This window comes from Protopterus annectens, chromosome 16.part0 (assembly GCF_019279795.1).
Source record: "Protopterus annectens isolate FY-2018-M chromosome 16.part0, PAN1.0, whole genome shotgun sequence".
NCBI lineage: Eukaryota > Metazoa > Chordata > Ceratodontiformes > Protopteridae > Protopterus > Protopterus annectens.
The window spans coordinates 857,070,405-857,086,440 of record NC_056750.1 but is presented as its reverse complement, the minus strand read 5'-3'; the positions used below and the strand labels follow the sequence as shown (position 1 = coordinate 857,086,440).

General features: G+C 42.4%; 1 protein-coding gene across 1 annotated transcript in view; it reads left to right on the top strand.

The window, feature by feature from the left end:
- The window catches only part of CHD8 (chromodomain helicase DNA binding protein 8), a gene marked incomplete in the record, with an annotated part of 4,119,653 nt that overhangs the window by 1,441,406 nt on the left and 2,662,211 nt on the right, over positions 1-16,036 (top strand). The window contains 1 exon segment of the mRNA XM_044057960.1: positions 3,309-3,552. Coding sequence (XP_043913895.1) covers positions 3,309-3,552 — 244 coding nt within the window.

Genomic DNA, 16,036 nt, shown 5'->3' with positions numbered 1-16,036 from the left:
ACAAGCCAAGGGTGATTTTAATAGCTCCAGATTGGCCTCTACAGCACTGGTACCCATTACTGAGGAGTCTGGTACGGAAGCCTCCATGGCCTTTGCCTTCGATTCCACACCTGTTGTCCCAGGAGGACAGTCATTTGCTCAATGTCAAACTTCAGTCTCTTCACCTAACAGCCTGGCATATTCTGTTTTGAACCATAGAGGGTCTCAACTTCCACAACAAGTTTTGAATGTGATTTTGGAAGCTAGAAGGCCTAGTACAAGGAAAGTGTACGCAGATAAATGGAAGAGATTTTTATTTTGGAGTGCAGCAAAGGATTTTGATGTTTCTGAGCCTAATTTAAGTCTGGCTCTTCAATATCTTACTGAGTTACTGGACAAAGGTTTGTCCTTCTCTTCTATTAAGGTTCATGCTGCGGCAATTTCAGCTCACTATGACTGTGACCCACCATTGTTTTCTCATCCTTTGTTCAAGCAATTTCTTAGAGGGGCAAAGAATATAAGACCCCCACATAGAGCTCCTACTCCTGCTTGGGATCTCAATTTTGTGTTGGAGAAACTCACTCTACAACCTTTTGAGCCTGCAGCTACTATTGAGTTGAAATATTTATCATGGAAGACTGCTTTTTTGTTGGCCATTACCTCTGCAAGAAGGGTATCTGAATTACAGGCCCTTATGGCGGTTGAGCCTTACTTAATTTTCCATAAGGATAGGGTATCTTTACGTACTAATCCTTCCTTTATGCCTAAAGTGGTTTCTAGTGTGGCTTTAAACCAAACTATTCATTTGCCTACTTTTATGCAAATCCCCAAAATAAAGGGGAAAAGATTTTGCACACTTTAGATGTACACAGGCAGTTGCAATATTATTTGGACAGAACTAAAGGGTTCAGGCAGTCTCAGCAGTTATTTGTTTCTTTTGCCTTGAGTTCTCAGGGCAAGCCTGTGTCAAAACAAACTATTTCTAAGTGGATTGGGTTTTGCATTGCTTTCTGTTATTCCCATCATGGCAAGGAGATTCCAGCTGGGATTAGGCCTCATTCCACTAGGGCTACTGCCACTTCGACAGCTTTTTTGAGGGGGGTGGCAACCAAGGATATTTTGGAGGCAGCTACTTGGAGTTCAGTGCATACTTCCTCCAGGCATTATCACCTACCACTTTACTCTAAATCCAGGGCTGGTTTTGCCACTGCTGTTTTGCAGGGCATTTTGGCAGCTCCTGCTTCCTTATAGTTTGGCCATCCTCCCTTACCTCTGCTTTGGGATTCTACCCAAGTGTAAGGACTGCAGCAATGTGAGATGAAGAACATAGTACAGTTTTGTACCTACCATAAATGTAGATGTTCGAAGATCCACATTGCTGCAGTCCAATTTACCCTCCCTCCTTCCCCTCTGTAGTTAGAGATGGTTGTGTGGGTTGGGTTGTAAATATTGTGTATTTTGTATATATTGTACATATAATTAGTGCACGGGTGGTTGGTTGTTTGTTTGCTGTCTTTTGGTTTTGACCTTTATTTTTAGGGTCTTCTGACATCTGGGGCAAGAAAAGACTGAGGATATGACGTCGGTCATGCGCATTTGTACCCTGACGTCCTGATGTCAGTCAAATGCGCCTTGACCGACGTCAGCCTTATACTTTGATATTCGGGCCGACCGAGGACAGCGAACTACCCAAGTGTAAGGACTGCAGCAATGTGGATCTTCGAACATCTACATTTATGGTAGGTACAAAACTGTACTTTTCTGGTGCTAGAGAAAGAAGATTTATGCTGACCATTTCTGGATCTTTCCTCCCTTTAATTTGTATCTAGGTCTTTTCCTGAGTTTTTTCACTCAACAGCTGTTTTAACAAGGCATTTTCTAGGGATTTTAGGTCTCTTGGTATCTGATTCCTCCAGCAAGACTTCTGATTAGAAACGTTGTGTGGCACCTCAGATTTGTATGATCCTATTATGAGCATCACCTGACATTTCAGTCTCCAGTTTCTTCTTTTTGAGAAAGGAGATTCTTTGAAGAGACTAATTTTATCTTAATTAGTGTATCCCATTTTTCCTCAAACACAGTCTGTAACATAGCCTCATACAGTGTCTCTGGAGATAAAAGTGCAATATCTTTGGGACATTAATGACAAAATGACCTGCATGTAAAAGAGCTGTTGGCACTTTAAAATGCTCTCTCAACATTCTGTCCCAGTTGAGGACATGATTTGCAAGGACCCCCAGTGGCCTCTTTTGTCCCCCATTTCTCCTCCCTGTCAGTGTAAGCTGTAGTAATATACCCGTATAGCTAAGGCTGTTGCAGCAATGATTAGTATTATGAACAGAGTTCAGTTGTGTAAATAAACTTGCCGTAAATAACAGTAGATGTTCAAAAGACCACTGCTGCGGTAGTGACCCCCCCCCCTTCCATTTTAGTATGTTTTTGTTGCCAGGGTGAGGACTTCTAATTTTAGTGTTCTTTTCAGGACTTTGGTTCGGCCTGTGTAAGTTAGCATAACAGTTCTGAATGGCTTAGTGCCTAAACCACACTTTTTCAGTTCAGCTTGAGTTGACCAACTGTTTGGGCACATGGAAAGTACCCTGGAAAATTTGGAAGCTTGCCAGCTGTTCTAGAATCCCTGTAGTTAAGAAACTGTAGCAGTGATCATTCAGACGTCTAGTGTTCTGTTAAGTGTGCTTACACAGCTGTACTTTATCATGCGTTAGTTAATACCATACAGTTTGTAAGGAATAGTGTGACGTTTTATTTATGATTCAGTCATGGTGTAAAAAGATAGAAAAGGTTTAATATGTTTTCCTCCCCCAGTGGATTAGTAACTTCTAACCTAAGTACTGAATGTGACAAAACAGTTTGTATTTTTCTGTTAATGAAACTGAGATGTACAGATAAAATTTGACCCAAGTGTAATTGAAAGGTATTGCTCTGTTTTCATTTGTAATTGTTGGCGTGGGAAGTGTGAGCTGTTTATTTCACTTGTTAATTCTTTCTTCCATTTAGAAGGCTGGCTTTCTGATTAATCTATTAATTGTTGATCCATGCATGCTGGTTGAAGTTGGCATTTACAATATTATTTTAATTGCTTGAAGTTCTTCTGACTTAATTTGAAAGGCTGAGTTTAAGAAGTGGCAGTCTAACTTGTGCCTTCCTTGTCTTAAGTTTATGTCTGCTCCTTAAAGCTGCTTGCTAAAAGTTGCATCAGTATTGTCAGTTATCTTACTAGAATTTCTGTCAACAAATAAAGTCCTGCATCTGATGCTTAAGAGTAGTTCATAAATTTGTACTCCTTTCCTGTCTGTTTTAAACTCTTCCAGACAAAACTGCATCTTGGCTGATGAGATGGGGTTGGGTAAAACAATCCAGTCCATTGCTTTCCTACAAGAAGTGTACAGCACAGGTATCCATGGTCCATTTTTGGTAATCGCTCCACTGTCCACCATCACAAACTGGGAGCGAGAGTTCAACACCTGGACAGACATGAACACCATCCTGTATCATGGCAGCTTGGCCAGTCGTCAAATGATCCAGCAGTACGAGATGTATTGTAAGGACTCCAAGGTAAGGCCTGATGTGTTGTAAGGTCTCCAAGGTAAGGTCTGGTGTATTGTAAGGTCTGATATATTGTAAGGCTTGATGTATAGTAAGGACTCCAAGGGTAAGGCTTGATGGTATTGTAAGGACTGCAAGGTAAGGCTTGATGTATTGTAAGGACTCCAAGGTAAGGCTTGATGTATTGCAAGGACTCCAAGGTAAGACTTGATGTATTGCAAGGACTCCAAGGTGTAAGGCCTGAGATTATTGCAAGGACTCCAAGGTGTAAGGCCTGAGATTATTGCAAGGACTCCAAGGTGTAAGGCCTGAGATATTGCAAGGACTCCAAGGTGTAAGGCCTGAGATATTGCAAGGACCCCAAGGTAAGGCCCGATGTATTGCAAGGACCCCAAGGTAAGGCCTGATGTATTGCAAGGACTCCAAGGGTAAGGCCCGATGTATTGCAAGGACTCCAAGGTTACTTCCTGACTTGGATCCACCCCTGAGAACGAAAGGGCATTCGACAGCCCCCAACAGACAATCACACCTCTTGCAACCTGTTTTGCAAGCTCTGCTGACTCAGGGCATCATCAAACCAATGCCTTCAGCTGCGCAAGGAAGATGTTTCTACTCCAGAATTTTCTGGTCCCCAGAAAGAATGGACCCTGAAGACCAATGCTAAGCTCTCCATCTCGACCTATTCCTAAAGGTCCCTACCTTCAGGATGCTGACTCTGCCTACCTTTTTCCCCTTGTTACTGCCCCAGTGGTTCACGGCAACCCTAGACATAAAGGATGCTTAACTCTACATCCCCATAAAACCCGCATTCATAAAATACCAGAGTTTCTTGACAGGCACATCCCATTTTCAGTTCTCTGCCTTGCCCTTTGGGCTTTCCACTGCCCCCAGGGTGTTTACAAAAAATGTTTGGCTCCAGTGATTGCCTATTGCAGAACTAAGGGAATCCAACTATTCCCTTATCTAGACCTACTGATTCAGGTGGACAACAAGGAGACCCTCCTGCTGCACATTCATCTAATTCTGTCCCTCCTACAGTGTCTAGGATTCCAGATAAATTTCCCAAAATCACACCTGGAGCCCACTCAGGACATTGTCTTCCTGGAGTGCAGAATTCACACAGACCTTATGAAGGCCTACCTGCCACCACCAAAGATGGAATCCTTGACACAACACCTGTTTTTTTTCTCTCAAACAACAGACCTGACAGCAAGGTGGCAGTATCTCAGCCTTATGTGTTACATGGCAGACATCATACCCATACCACCCTTAGCAAGACTTGCATATGTGGAAGTTACAATGGTACCTTTAGTCAGTCTGGACCCAAGACTTCCATCCTCTGGAGTACAGGGTTCCCCTTCTGTTTTTCTTGAAACTGCAAATTCAGTGGTGGCTGATATAAGTGACCAGCAACCCAGTTCTACCTCTTTAACGACCCCTACCCACACAAGTCATGCATCCGGATGCCTCAGACTTGGGCTGGGAGCAACTCTAGGGCAAAGAAAAGTGCAGAGCCTGTGGCCAAAGCCACACAAACTAGAGCACATCAATTTGCAATTCTCCTGCGAGCCTTCCTGCTTTACCTCCAGAAAGGCTCATTGAAGATTTTCATGGACAACACCACGGTTCAGTGGTATCTCAACAAACAGGGAGAGATAAAATCATACCTCCTTTTCAGACTAGCTCTGCTGGTTTGGGATCTGGACACCTCACAGGGAGATGTTCTTCATTCCACATTGCTGCAGTCCTAACTATTGGGGTAGTCCGCTGTCCAGTCGGCCCGAATACCAAAGTATATGGCTGACGTCGGTCAGGGCGCATTAGACTGACGTCAGTACGTCAGGGTACTAATGCGCATGACCGACGTCATATCCTCAGTCTTTTTTGCCGCATGGTCCGATGCAGAAGCAATTTTGCGAGTGCAGGTTGGCGTTCTGAAAGTATCTGAAGCCAGAGTTTCAGACCGAATCAAAGTTGGCTAAGTACCCCGTTGGGGAATATTTTGGTTTTTTCTTGCCTCAGTATTTAACCGGATGTCAGAAAAAGTGAATAACTGTATTTCTTGTGGGAAACAGATACCGCATAGGGATTACCATACTTTGTGTATACCTTGTTTAGGGCCTGAGCACGACGTTGTTGGATGCCGCTCTTGTGCTAGGTTTAACAAACGCACTATTAAGAGAAGGTTAGACTGTGCCAGGTTAGTGTTTGGGAAGCGTTGTAACTATAAAATGCCGTCGGATGCTCCGACGCCGGCTTCGGCTAAAAAACGCAAGGACAAAACAGCAAAGCCTGGAGTGGAAGAACCGACAGTCCCAGACGTCGGTTCTTTAGAGGGCTCAGTGGAGCCGGAGGTTTTGCCAGGTGTTTCTTTGGAGTCTCAGGAGAGACTTTACTGTTACAGGATGTTTCCTCTCAGGAAGTAGGCCAGGCTGAGGGGCTTCTCAGGTGGCTGTTCTTCCCTCTCTTCCTAAGGTGGTTAGAGCCTCCCTTCTGTTTCCAAGGCTTCTTTGAGGGGCAGGCCAAGTTTTGCTTCAGTGGGGGTTTCTCCTAGTGCTTCAGGGTCTTTGCCTAAGAAACATATGCTTAAAATGGCAGAGGATTTGATTACTATGATAAGGGGTTCTATGCCCCCTCCTGATAAGAGGCCTAGGGTGGAACCTGAGTTTGAGAGTTTTGAGCAATGCTCGAGGCTTCTGAGTCTTCGGCTGAAGACTTGCAGGAGTACCCTCCTTATTCTGATTCTGATGTGGATGATTCTACCCCTTCAGCTTCTCCTCCTGAGGATTTTTCATTTTCAGAGACTTTGCATTCCATGAGGGAGCATTTTAAATGGGAAGGTCAAGATTTCTCTGATTCCAGGAAAAGGCTTAGGAATTCTTGTTTTACCCCAGCATAGGCCTTTAGCTATACCTCCTGTTTTGAATGTGGTGGAAGATGTTTTGCAGAGGCTTCCCTGAATCCTGATTCTTTGCCTCCTGCCCCAGTTAAACCGGATAGGTATTATAGGGTGCCTGAAGCTCATAAGTATCTTTTTAAGAGTCCTAGGGCAGACCGCGAAACTGTCTCTCAGGGGCCCAAAGGTGTGAAGGCCTCAGTTGTTAAAAATCCTGTCCCTCCTGATAAAGAGGCAAGGGCTTTGGATAGATGGGGAAAGAAAGTGTATACTTCTTCCACTTTAGCCATGAGGGCGTTGAATTGTCAGTTTCACATGTTGAAATATCAGAATTATCTTCTTTCACAGTTGAAATCCAAGGTGGATGCTTTGGCGGAAGGTATTGAGTGTAAAGAGTTGCAGGATTTAGTTCATGTGTCTGAACAGGTGGGTAAACATTCCCTGCAATGTGGTTTTGATGCTGTGCAGGCCTCCTCCAGGGTGGCTGCCACTGGTTCTGTTCTTCGTAGGCACGCCTGGTTAAGAGATCAGAATTTAGCTGAGCATGTTAAGACACGGATTTTGGATGCTCCTTTGCAGTCTGATGTGTTGTTTGGTTCGCCTGTAGAAGCAGTTTTGAAGAAAATGGAGGACAAGGCTAAGTCTATGCAAACTGTTAAAGATTTTTTGCAGGTGCAGCCTCCGAAGTTTAGTAGAAATTGGCCTGATAAGGGATGGACTTATCCTGCTTATGATTCCCAGTCTAGGGGTAGGTCTAGACGTGGTAGGGGCAGAGCTCAGGCTTCTTTTAGGCCTAGGACAGGGAGTTCCCCTGCTCAGACTTCTGGTGAGGGCAGGAGTCAGTCCTTTCGTAAGCAGACCCAATGACCTGCCTTTTCAGCTGCCAGTTCATTCTCGCCTGGCAGCACCGTTGGGAGGAAGACTGTCTCTTTTCAAAGAAAATTGGGATTTAATTACCCAAGACAGATGGGTTCTGGATATCATTCACCACGGTTACAGGTTTTATTTCCATTCCTTGCCTCCTTTCAAAGGCATGCCAGACATTCCTCCTCTACAAAGACAAGAGGCTCACAAGCAAATTTCTCTGTTACTCCAAATAGGGGCCATTCAGCCGGTTCCTGTGCCAGAAAGGGGCCTAGGATTTTATTCTCGCCTGTTCCTAGTACCAAAAAAGGGGAACACGTGGTGACCAATTTTGGATTTATCTATCCTCAACACTTATCTGGACATTCCCAAGTTCAAAATGTTGACGTTACAACAGCTTTTACCTCTGCTGGGCAAAGATCACTGGATGGTATCTTTAGATCTCAAGGAGGCTTACCTTCATGTGCCTATAAGACTAAGTTGCAGAAAGTATCTGCGTTTTCGAGCTGGAAATTCTCATTATCAGTTCTCTGCATTGCCCTTTGGCTTATCTACTGCGCCCAGAGTATTCACAAAGGTTCTGGCTCCAGTGATAGCTTACTTCAGGCTAAAAGGAATTCAAATCTATCCTTACTTGGACGATTGCCTGATTCTGGCTCAAGAAAAGGAAGACCTTCTACAGCATTTGGAATATGTCATAGCAGTGCTAAGATGCCTAGGGTATTCTGTGAACGAAATAAAGTCCAGTCTAGTACCCTCTCAAGACATGTGCTTTCTGGGTGTGAGACTGAATACAGCAGCCCAGATGGCCTTTTAACCCCGGACAAACAAAAGAATCTTTCCAGTTACTTCCATCAACTATCTCTTCAGTCCGGGCTGACTGCAAGGACAGTCCTTCAAGCCTTAGGGTTCATGGCATCTTGTATTCTGGTGCTTCCCAATGCCAAACTGCATATGAGGAAGCTACAATGGTATCTCAAAATGTATGGACACAGCACTGCCAGGATTTGGACACTGTCATTCAAATAATACCTTGCATTCAAAAGGAATTTTTGTGGTGGGCTCAGGAATGTCACCTAAACAAGGGACTCTCTGTGACCCGGCCAGAGGCGAGTCAGATTCTAACGACAGATGCCTCAGACATTGCTTGGGGAGCTCATCTAAATGGAAAGTGGATACAAGACAAGTGGCCTGCCAGACTACAGCATCTACATATCAACATGAAGGAGATGTTAGCAGTCCAATTTGCATTAATGGCTTTCAAGGAGTTACTTCTTCCAGGGCAGGTGTTGATTCTAACAGACAACACAACTGTCATGTGGTACATCAACAAACAAGGGGGAACACATTCTTACCCATTGTGCAGGCAAGCAATGATTTTATGGGAGACTGCGCTCAGCTTGCAACTAACTCTTCAGGCAAGGTTTCTGTCCCGACCACAGCACTCCTTAGCAGATGTGTTAAGCAGACAAATCATGGATCCCCACGAGTGGAAACTGGATCTTCATGTATTTCAAAAGTTGACCGTGTCCTGGGGAACTCCAGACATAGATCTGTTCGCTTCTCCACTAAACCACCAGCTGCCAAAGTTTTGCACAAAGAGGTTTCATCACACAGCTTGGAAAGTGGATGCTCTTTCTTTCAGTTGGACAAATCTTCATGTGTATGCTTTCCACCTCTGCCTCTTCTTCCAAAGGTGCTTCTAAAGGTCAGACAAGACAAGCCAAGGATGATTTTAATAGCTCCAGATTGGCCTCGGCAGCACTGGTACCCATTACTGAGGAGTCTGGTAAAGAAGCCTCCATGGCCTTTACCCTTGATTCCACACCTGTTGTCTCAGAGAGACGGTCACCTGCTCAATGTCAAGCTTCACTCTCTTCATCTAACAGCCTGGCATATTCTGTTTTGAAAGACAGCAGGTCTCAACTTCCTCAACAAGTTTTAAATGTGATTATGGAAGCCAGGAGACCTAGTACAAGGAAAGTGTACGCAGAAAAATGGAAGAGATTTTTATTTTGGAGTGCAGCAAACAATTTGGAGATTTCGAGCCAAATCTGAGTGTGGCTCTTCAATATCTTACTGAGTTATTGGACAAAGGTTTGTCTTTCTCTTCCATTAAGATTCATGCTGCAGCAATTTCAGCTCACTATGATTGTGACCCACCATTGTTTTCGCATCCTTTGTTCAAGCAATTTCTTAGAGGGGCAAAGAATATAAGACCCCCACGTAGAGCTCCTACTCCTGCTTGGGACCTCAATTTTGTGTTGGAGAAACTTACTCTACAACCTTTGAGCCTGCGGCTACTGCTGACTTGAAATACTTGTCATGGAAAACTGCTTTTTTGTTGGCCATTACTTCTGCAAGAAGGGTTTCTGAGTTGCAGGCCCTTATGGCAGTGGAGCCTTTTTTGATTTTTCATAAGGATAGGGTATCTTACGTACTAATCCTTCCTTTATGCCTAAGGTGGTTTCTAGTGTGGCTTTAAACCAAACTATTCATTTGCCTACTTTTTATGCAGATCCCCAAAATAAAGGGGAAAAGATTTTGCACACTTTAGATGTACACAGGCAATTGCGTTATTATTTGAGCAGGACTAAGGATTTCAGGCAGTCTCAGCAGTTGTTTGTTTCTTTTGCTTTGAGTTCTCAGGGCAAGCCTGTGTCAAAACAAACTATTTCTAGATGGATTGGGTGTTGCATTACATTTTGTTATTCCTATCATGGCAAGGAGATTCCAGCTGGGATTAGGCCTCATTCCACTAGGGCTACTGCCACTTCAACAGCATTTCTGAGGGGGGTGGCAACTAAGGATATTTTGGAGGCAGCTACTTGGAGTTCAGTGCATACTTTCTCTAAGCATTATCACCTTCCTCTCTACTCTAAGTCTAGGGCTGGTTTTGCCACAGCTATTTTGCAAGGCATGTTGTCAGTTCCTGCTTCCTTATGATTTGCCAGCCTCCCTTACCTCTGCTTTGGGATTCTACCCAATAGTTAGGACTGCAGCAATGTGGAATGAAGAACATAGTACAGTTTTGTACCTACCATAAATGTAGATGTTCGAGGATCCACATTGCTGCAGTCCAATTTACCCTCCCTCCTTCCCCTCTGTGTTTAGGGGTGGTTGTGTAGGTGGGGTTATATTCTGCTATTTTTGTATATTTTGTATATATATATTTTGGTGCAGGTTTGTTGGGAGTTTTTGGTTTTTTGGCCTTATCTTTTTAGGGTCTTCTGACGTCTGGGGCAAGAAAAGACTGAGGATATGACGTCTGTCATGCGCATTAGTACCCTGACGTACTGACGTCAGTCTAATGCGCCCTGACCGACGTCAGCCATATACTTTGGTATTCGGGCCGACTGGACAGCGGACTACCCCAATAGTTAGGACTGCAGCAATGTGGATCCTCGAACATCTACATTTATGGTAGGTACAAAACTGTACTTTTCCCTGCAGGCATTTTACAATTCCCTCTCTTCATAACTCCCAGGAGCAGAACCATCACTAACGGCCACAAATGGATGCTTTACAGGGATGTCTTCCTGGACCTGGTCCACCGTTGAGGGATACGTCAAATAGACCTGTTTGCCTCCTCTGTCAACAGGCATCTTCCTGGCTTCTGCAACAGGATACCAGACCCTCAGGCACTGGCAACAGATTCCTTTTCAATATTTTGGAAGGGGAAATTTTCCCATTGATTCAGAAGGTCCTGCTGAAAATCCAGCAGGACAGGCCAAAAATCTTGCTGGTGGCACCCTACTGGCCAAAACAGCACTGGTTCCCCCTACATCTACGATTGTCCAAGGGCAGTCACCACAAGTTACTCCCCCAGAGTGGACCTTCTCACACAGCACAAGGGATCCCAGCTACACCCACAGTGGCAGTTACTGCACTTCACCCCGTGGTTGATAGGATTCTGATCTCCTTCAGGCACCTTTACAATGAGGAAGTGCTCAGTGTCTTGCAGGAGGCCAGGAAACCAAATACAAAAAAATCTTACCCTTCAAAGTGGAAAAGGTTTTCCATATGGTGTCTCAAAAGACAGTTGGACCTGCTGGCAAACGAGACCCGTCTAGTCTTGTCTTACATGTGTGAACTACTGCAGACAGGTCTGGCCTACTCTTCAATTAAAGACCACTTGTCTGCAGTCTCTGCATGTCTTCCTCTGGATCCACCCCTAGCATCCAGACTCCCTGCCAAACTCTTCCTCAGAAGAGATACTCCACCTAAGAACCCCAAGGAAATCATCCCCTCCACCTTGGGATCTTAACTATGTTGTGGAAAAACTCACTCTGGCTCCTTTTGAGCCAGCAGATGAAGTCTCCCTAAAACTTTGCACATGGAAAATGGTTTTATTAGTCGCCTTGACCTCAGCCAGGAGGGTCTCAGAGCTACAAGCTCTTATGGCTACTCCACCCTTCCTAGTTTTCCACTATGACAGGGTTACACTTACAACTAACCCTTCTTTCATGCCTAAGGTGGTAAATGACTTATCCTTGAACCAGGCTGTACACCTACCTACATTCTTCCCCAGTCAGGGGGACAGTGAGAGAGTACTTCATTCCTTAGATGTTCACAGACAGCTCAGGTTTTATCTACACAACACCAAGTCCATCAGACAATCTGACCAACTCTTCGTCTCCTTCCACCCTAGAGCCCTGGGAAAAGCAGTGACCAAACAGACCATCTTGGCCTGGTTCTCCAAGCCCATTACATTCTGTTACCAACACCACAGAAAATCCCTACAAGGTAGTGTAAAAGCGCACACTCCACCAGAGCTATGGCCTCTTCAGGAGCCGCCTTTAGGGGGCCAGATACCTGTACTATCCTCGAAGCAACTACTTATCTTCAGTCAACACCTTCACCAGGCATTACAAACTGGACCATATTACTAGAGCCAGGGTGGGGTTTGCTAGAGCTGTCCTTCATGGATTCCAGACCACCTCCCCAACCACAGTGAGCTTTGGCACTCACCCACATGTATAATACTGCAACACTAGAATAGAAGACATAGAAAAGTTGTGTAAAATCTTACCATAACCATAGATGTCTTTCTCTTTCATTTTGCAGTATTTCTTCACACCCTCCTGTTAGGTTGCATTTGCCCTTCTCGGTGCCACTGGATTGGCTCTGCCCTCCTAGGGCTGGCTCCGACTGTGGCCTTCAGTTCTGAGTGCTGGTGCATGCGGATGTCACTTTTATGGCCCACATTCCCTAAGCCACATCAGATGTCACACACTGAGGGACTGAAAAACTTTGGAATACTGGCCAGATGTACAGGAAGGAAGAGAGGTAAACCCACATGTAGAATATTAAACATGGAAGAGAATGGCATCAATGGTTATGGTAAGATTTTACACAACTTTTCTGTGTAGTGTAAGGACACCATGGTAAGACCTGTTATCCATTTAGAGCTGCTGCTCCTGTGTTTGAGTCTGTTTAATTTGAGACCCTGCACTGTAGTTGAAATACTTGGCTGTGCTTCTCTGCCTTCTCTTATGGCCACCTTTAAGTATTGAGTAGCCACCCATGGCACCTATTACCCCTCACATTGCTTGTATTGCTGCCTTCCTATACTGGAAGGAGGGGTTAATGTTCAACATAGACTTCACTGCTGCAGTAGTTTTGGCTAAGCATGGGAATTTGTCTCTGGCAAATTGTCCAACACTAGCCTCTGAGCTCTGGATGCCCATCTTCCTGGCTGGAAGGGTATATCACACTGACATCAGGGGCAAAAGAAGAGTAGCACATGTGGTGATATTTTTTTCCCTTTGATTCAAGTGTTTGGTTGTCCGTGCATAGCAAGCCAGATTCTGTTCTTTTAGAGTGATAAGTACCCAGTTTGTAAAATTCATTAGCTTTGCTGCCAACTCTCCTGCTGTTTTTCTGTGTGGTTTATTGCTATACTGAGATTTTTACCAAGATATTTGCTTTGTTTAATATAAGGCCTGTGACATCCCTGAAAAAAAAAAGTTAGTTGTGTGGTTATGGCATTTATGTAGTGCTGTGAAGGATTTTTACTTTCTGTGCTTTGTCTGTGGGAGGAGAACATAAAGTAGACCGGTATAAGGAGTATTCCTAGTTTAAAACGAGTACACCAATAAGTGCCGTCACTCCGTTGGAACAAATAACAGCTGGCAAGGACCAAACGATGAAGTAAATCTTCAATTTATTAAAACTGTTTAAAACTAAAAGTAGCAAGTGCTAAAAGTAGCAAGTGCTATAAGTATACAAACGAAAATCAGTTAATGTACAAACGAAAGTCAGTTAAGCGCTTTCACCCAGCATATCCGGGCTTCATCAGAACTGAACCATTGGTTCAAAGCAAGCAATTTAAAACTTTTTTGGCGCCCAAAAATCAATTTATCTGATTTTACTTTCGATTTTTCTTTATATGACATTAATGAGGAAGCTACAAGAACCGGAGCTAGATCCAAAAGGCAATTGCTATCCAAAACTTATTCTTCTATTGCTGGACAGCCCACTCAACAACAAAAAGGTACTGTGAAACCTGCCTTCAGACCCGCACACTCCCCAGCTCGGGGGACTGTCACTTCTGAAGACAATAAATTTAATGCATTTTTATTATTTAATTATGGAGTGGAAGATATAAAAAGTGATAATAATGTTACAAGAACGGACAATATTGAATTTGACAATTTAAAGACCATGATTTTTTCCTTAGGTAAAAAGTTAAAAAGTATCAATGGTCTCAAAGTAGACAATGCTTATTTAAGTAAGAATTTGGAAATGAAATTAGTACCTAAGGGACTGAGGTTTTTTAAGTTACCTTTAGGTCTAGATTTTACCTCAGATGTTGTAAAGGAATTTAATTGTTTTTTTGATAATTGTGGTTTTAACTTTGAGGTTATTAATGAAACATAATGATGATAAAATGAGCAAACTCATATCTGATGCAGAAAAATTAAATAACAATATTCTTAATGATCTTTTATTCTCTCAATGGGAAAATTTATATAATAAGCATAAGCAGTACCAGGAAGCTAAAACATGGATTTCTAATATTATACAGAGAAAATCTAAAAAGCTTATAAGGGATAGTGAACAATACAACAGTAGTAAGGCATATATTTGGCCCGAAATGAGATACAAGAAACATAATAAAGATGAATTTTATGAACATACATGGCAAAGGGAGGAGAATGAAAATTTTGACTATAGGAAAGGGTTTGACAAGTCTTACCGCAATGAAAGATATCCCTATAAGGGGGATTTTCAATACGGTGGAAAACAATATTCACAACCCCACCCAAATGGGAATCAGAAATTCATGAGAAAGAAGTGGTATTAGAGTCTAAAAGTGAACATTCATATGATCAAGGTAACATCAACACTATCCATGGGATAGAAACAGATGGAAATGTGTACACTTATAATAATTTTAAGATATTTAACTACACTGACATGAATATAGATGAAATTCCTTTTGATTTATTCAGCAAAGGAGAGAAATATATACTGAATCCCAGGTTTGATTTGACAGACACAATTATAGAATTTAAAAAATTCATTCGAAAGGCCAATTTGGCCATTTATTTCAAAAATCTGAGTTTGACTGACAAAGATAAAACCCCAAGTAGAAAATATACTGATACCCCATTTAAGGTAAAAAGTAGATTCAACCCTCCCAGTCATCCCAGTATTGATTTGTAAGAGAATTTAACTATCAGAGAAATTTATCAAGAATCAAACAAACTTAAACAATTAGCTTCTTGTGCGAATCTAACACAAGATGAAGAAAGATTAATAAGAGACCTTAGGGAAAATGAAAATATTAGAGTTATGAGACCAGATAAAGGGGGCGGTATTGTTCTATATGATAACATACAGTATACAAAGAAGATATACGATCTGTTACATTTTTCTGGTAATTACTCATCCATATCCATCAATGAACTCAATATTGCCGATCAAAGGATTGACTCTTATATTGAGGAATACTACATAGAAGGAAGAATCACCAAGGAGATGTATGATTTTTTATCGGTGAAATTTCCAAAATTGGCTACACTTGTTGGTATACCCAAGGTCCACAAAAATATACATGATCCCCCCTTCCATCCAATAGTCTCAGGTAGTAAATCAAAGACATTCCCATTAGGAAAATACATTGATTACAAATTGAAATCTGTATATGATAAAGTCTCACACATGGTCAAAGATTCCTGGGTATTTTTAAAGAATTTTCCTTTAGATTTGAAATATGATATTACATTTCTTACATCTTACTATAGATGTAATTGACCTATTTTCGTGCATCCCTAAAGATCAAGGACTTGAAGCTTTTAGTGCAAGTATTTATAAGTATTCTAACCTCAAATGGGATGAAATTAGATTATTGGAAGAAATGATGGCCTTAGTATTGGAAAATAATTACTTATACTTTGAAGGTGAATACTTTAAACAAACAAAAGGAGTAACGATGGGAGCTGCTTGTGCTCCCATCTATGCTAATTTGGTAATGCTCCATTGGGAGGACACTGTACTTTTTACCAGTGATTTTTTCAATTATGTAAAATATTACTTCAGATTTCTGGATGACATATATATATTATGGGATGCTGAATTTAATATTATGGAATCTTTCATTGAGTTTTTGAATATGAGTAGTGAATATTTAAAATTTACATATTCCTACAATAACACAGGATTACCCTACTTAAGACACTTTTATTCAACATCAGTCTAATACATTTACTTCTATACACAGAAAAG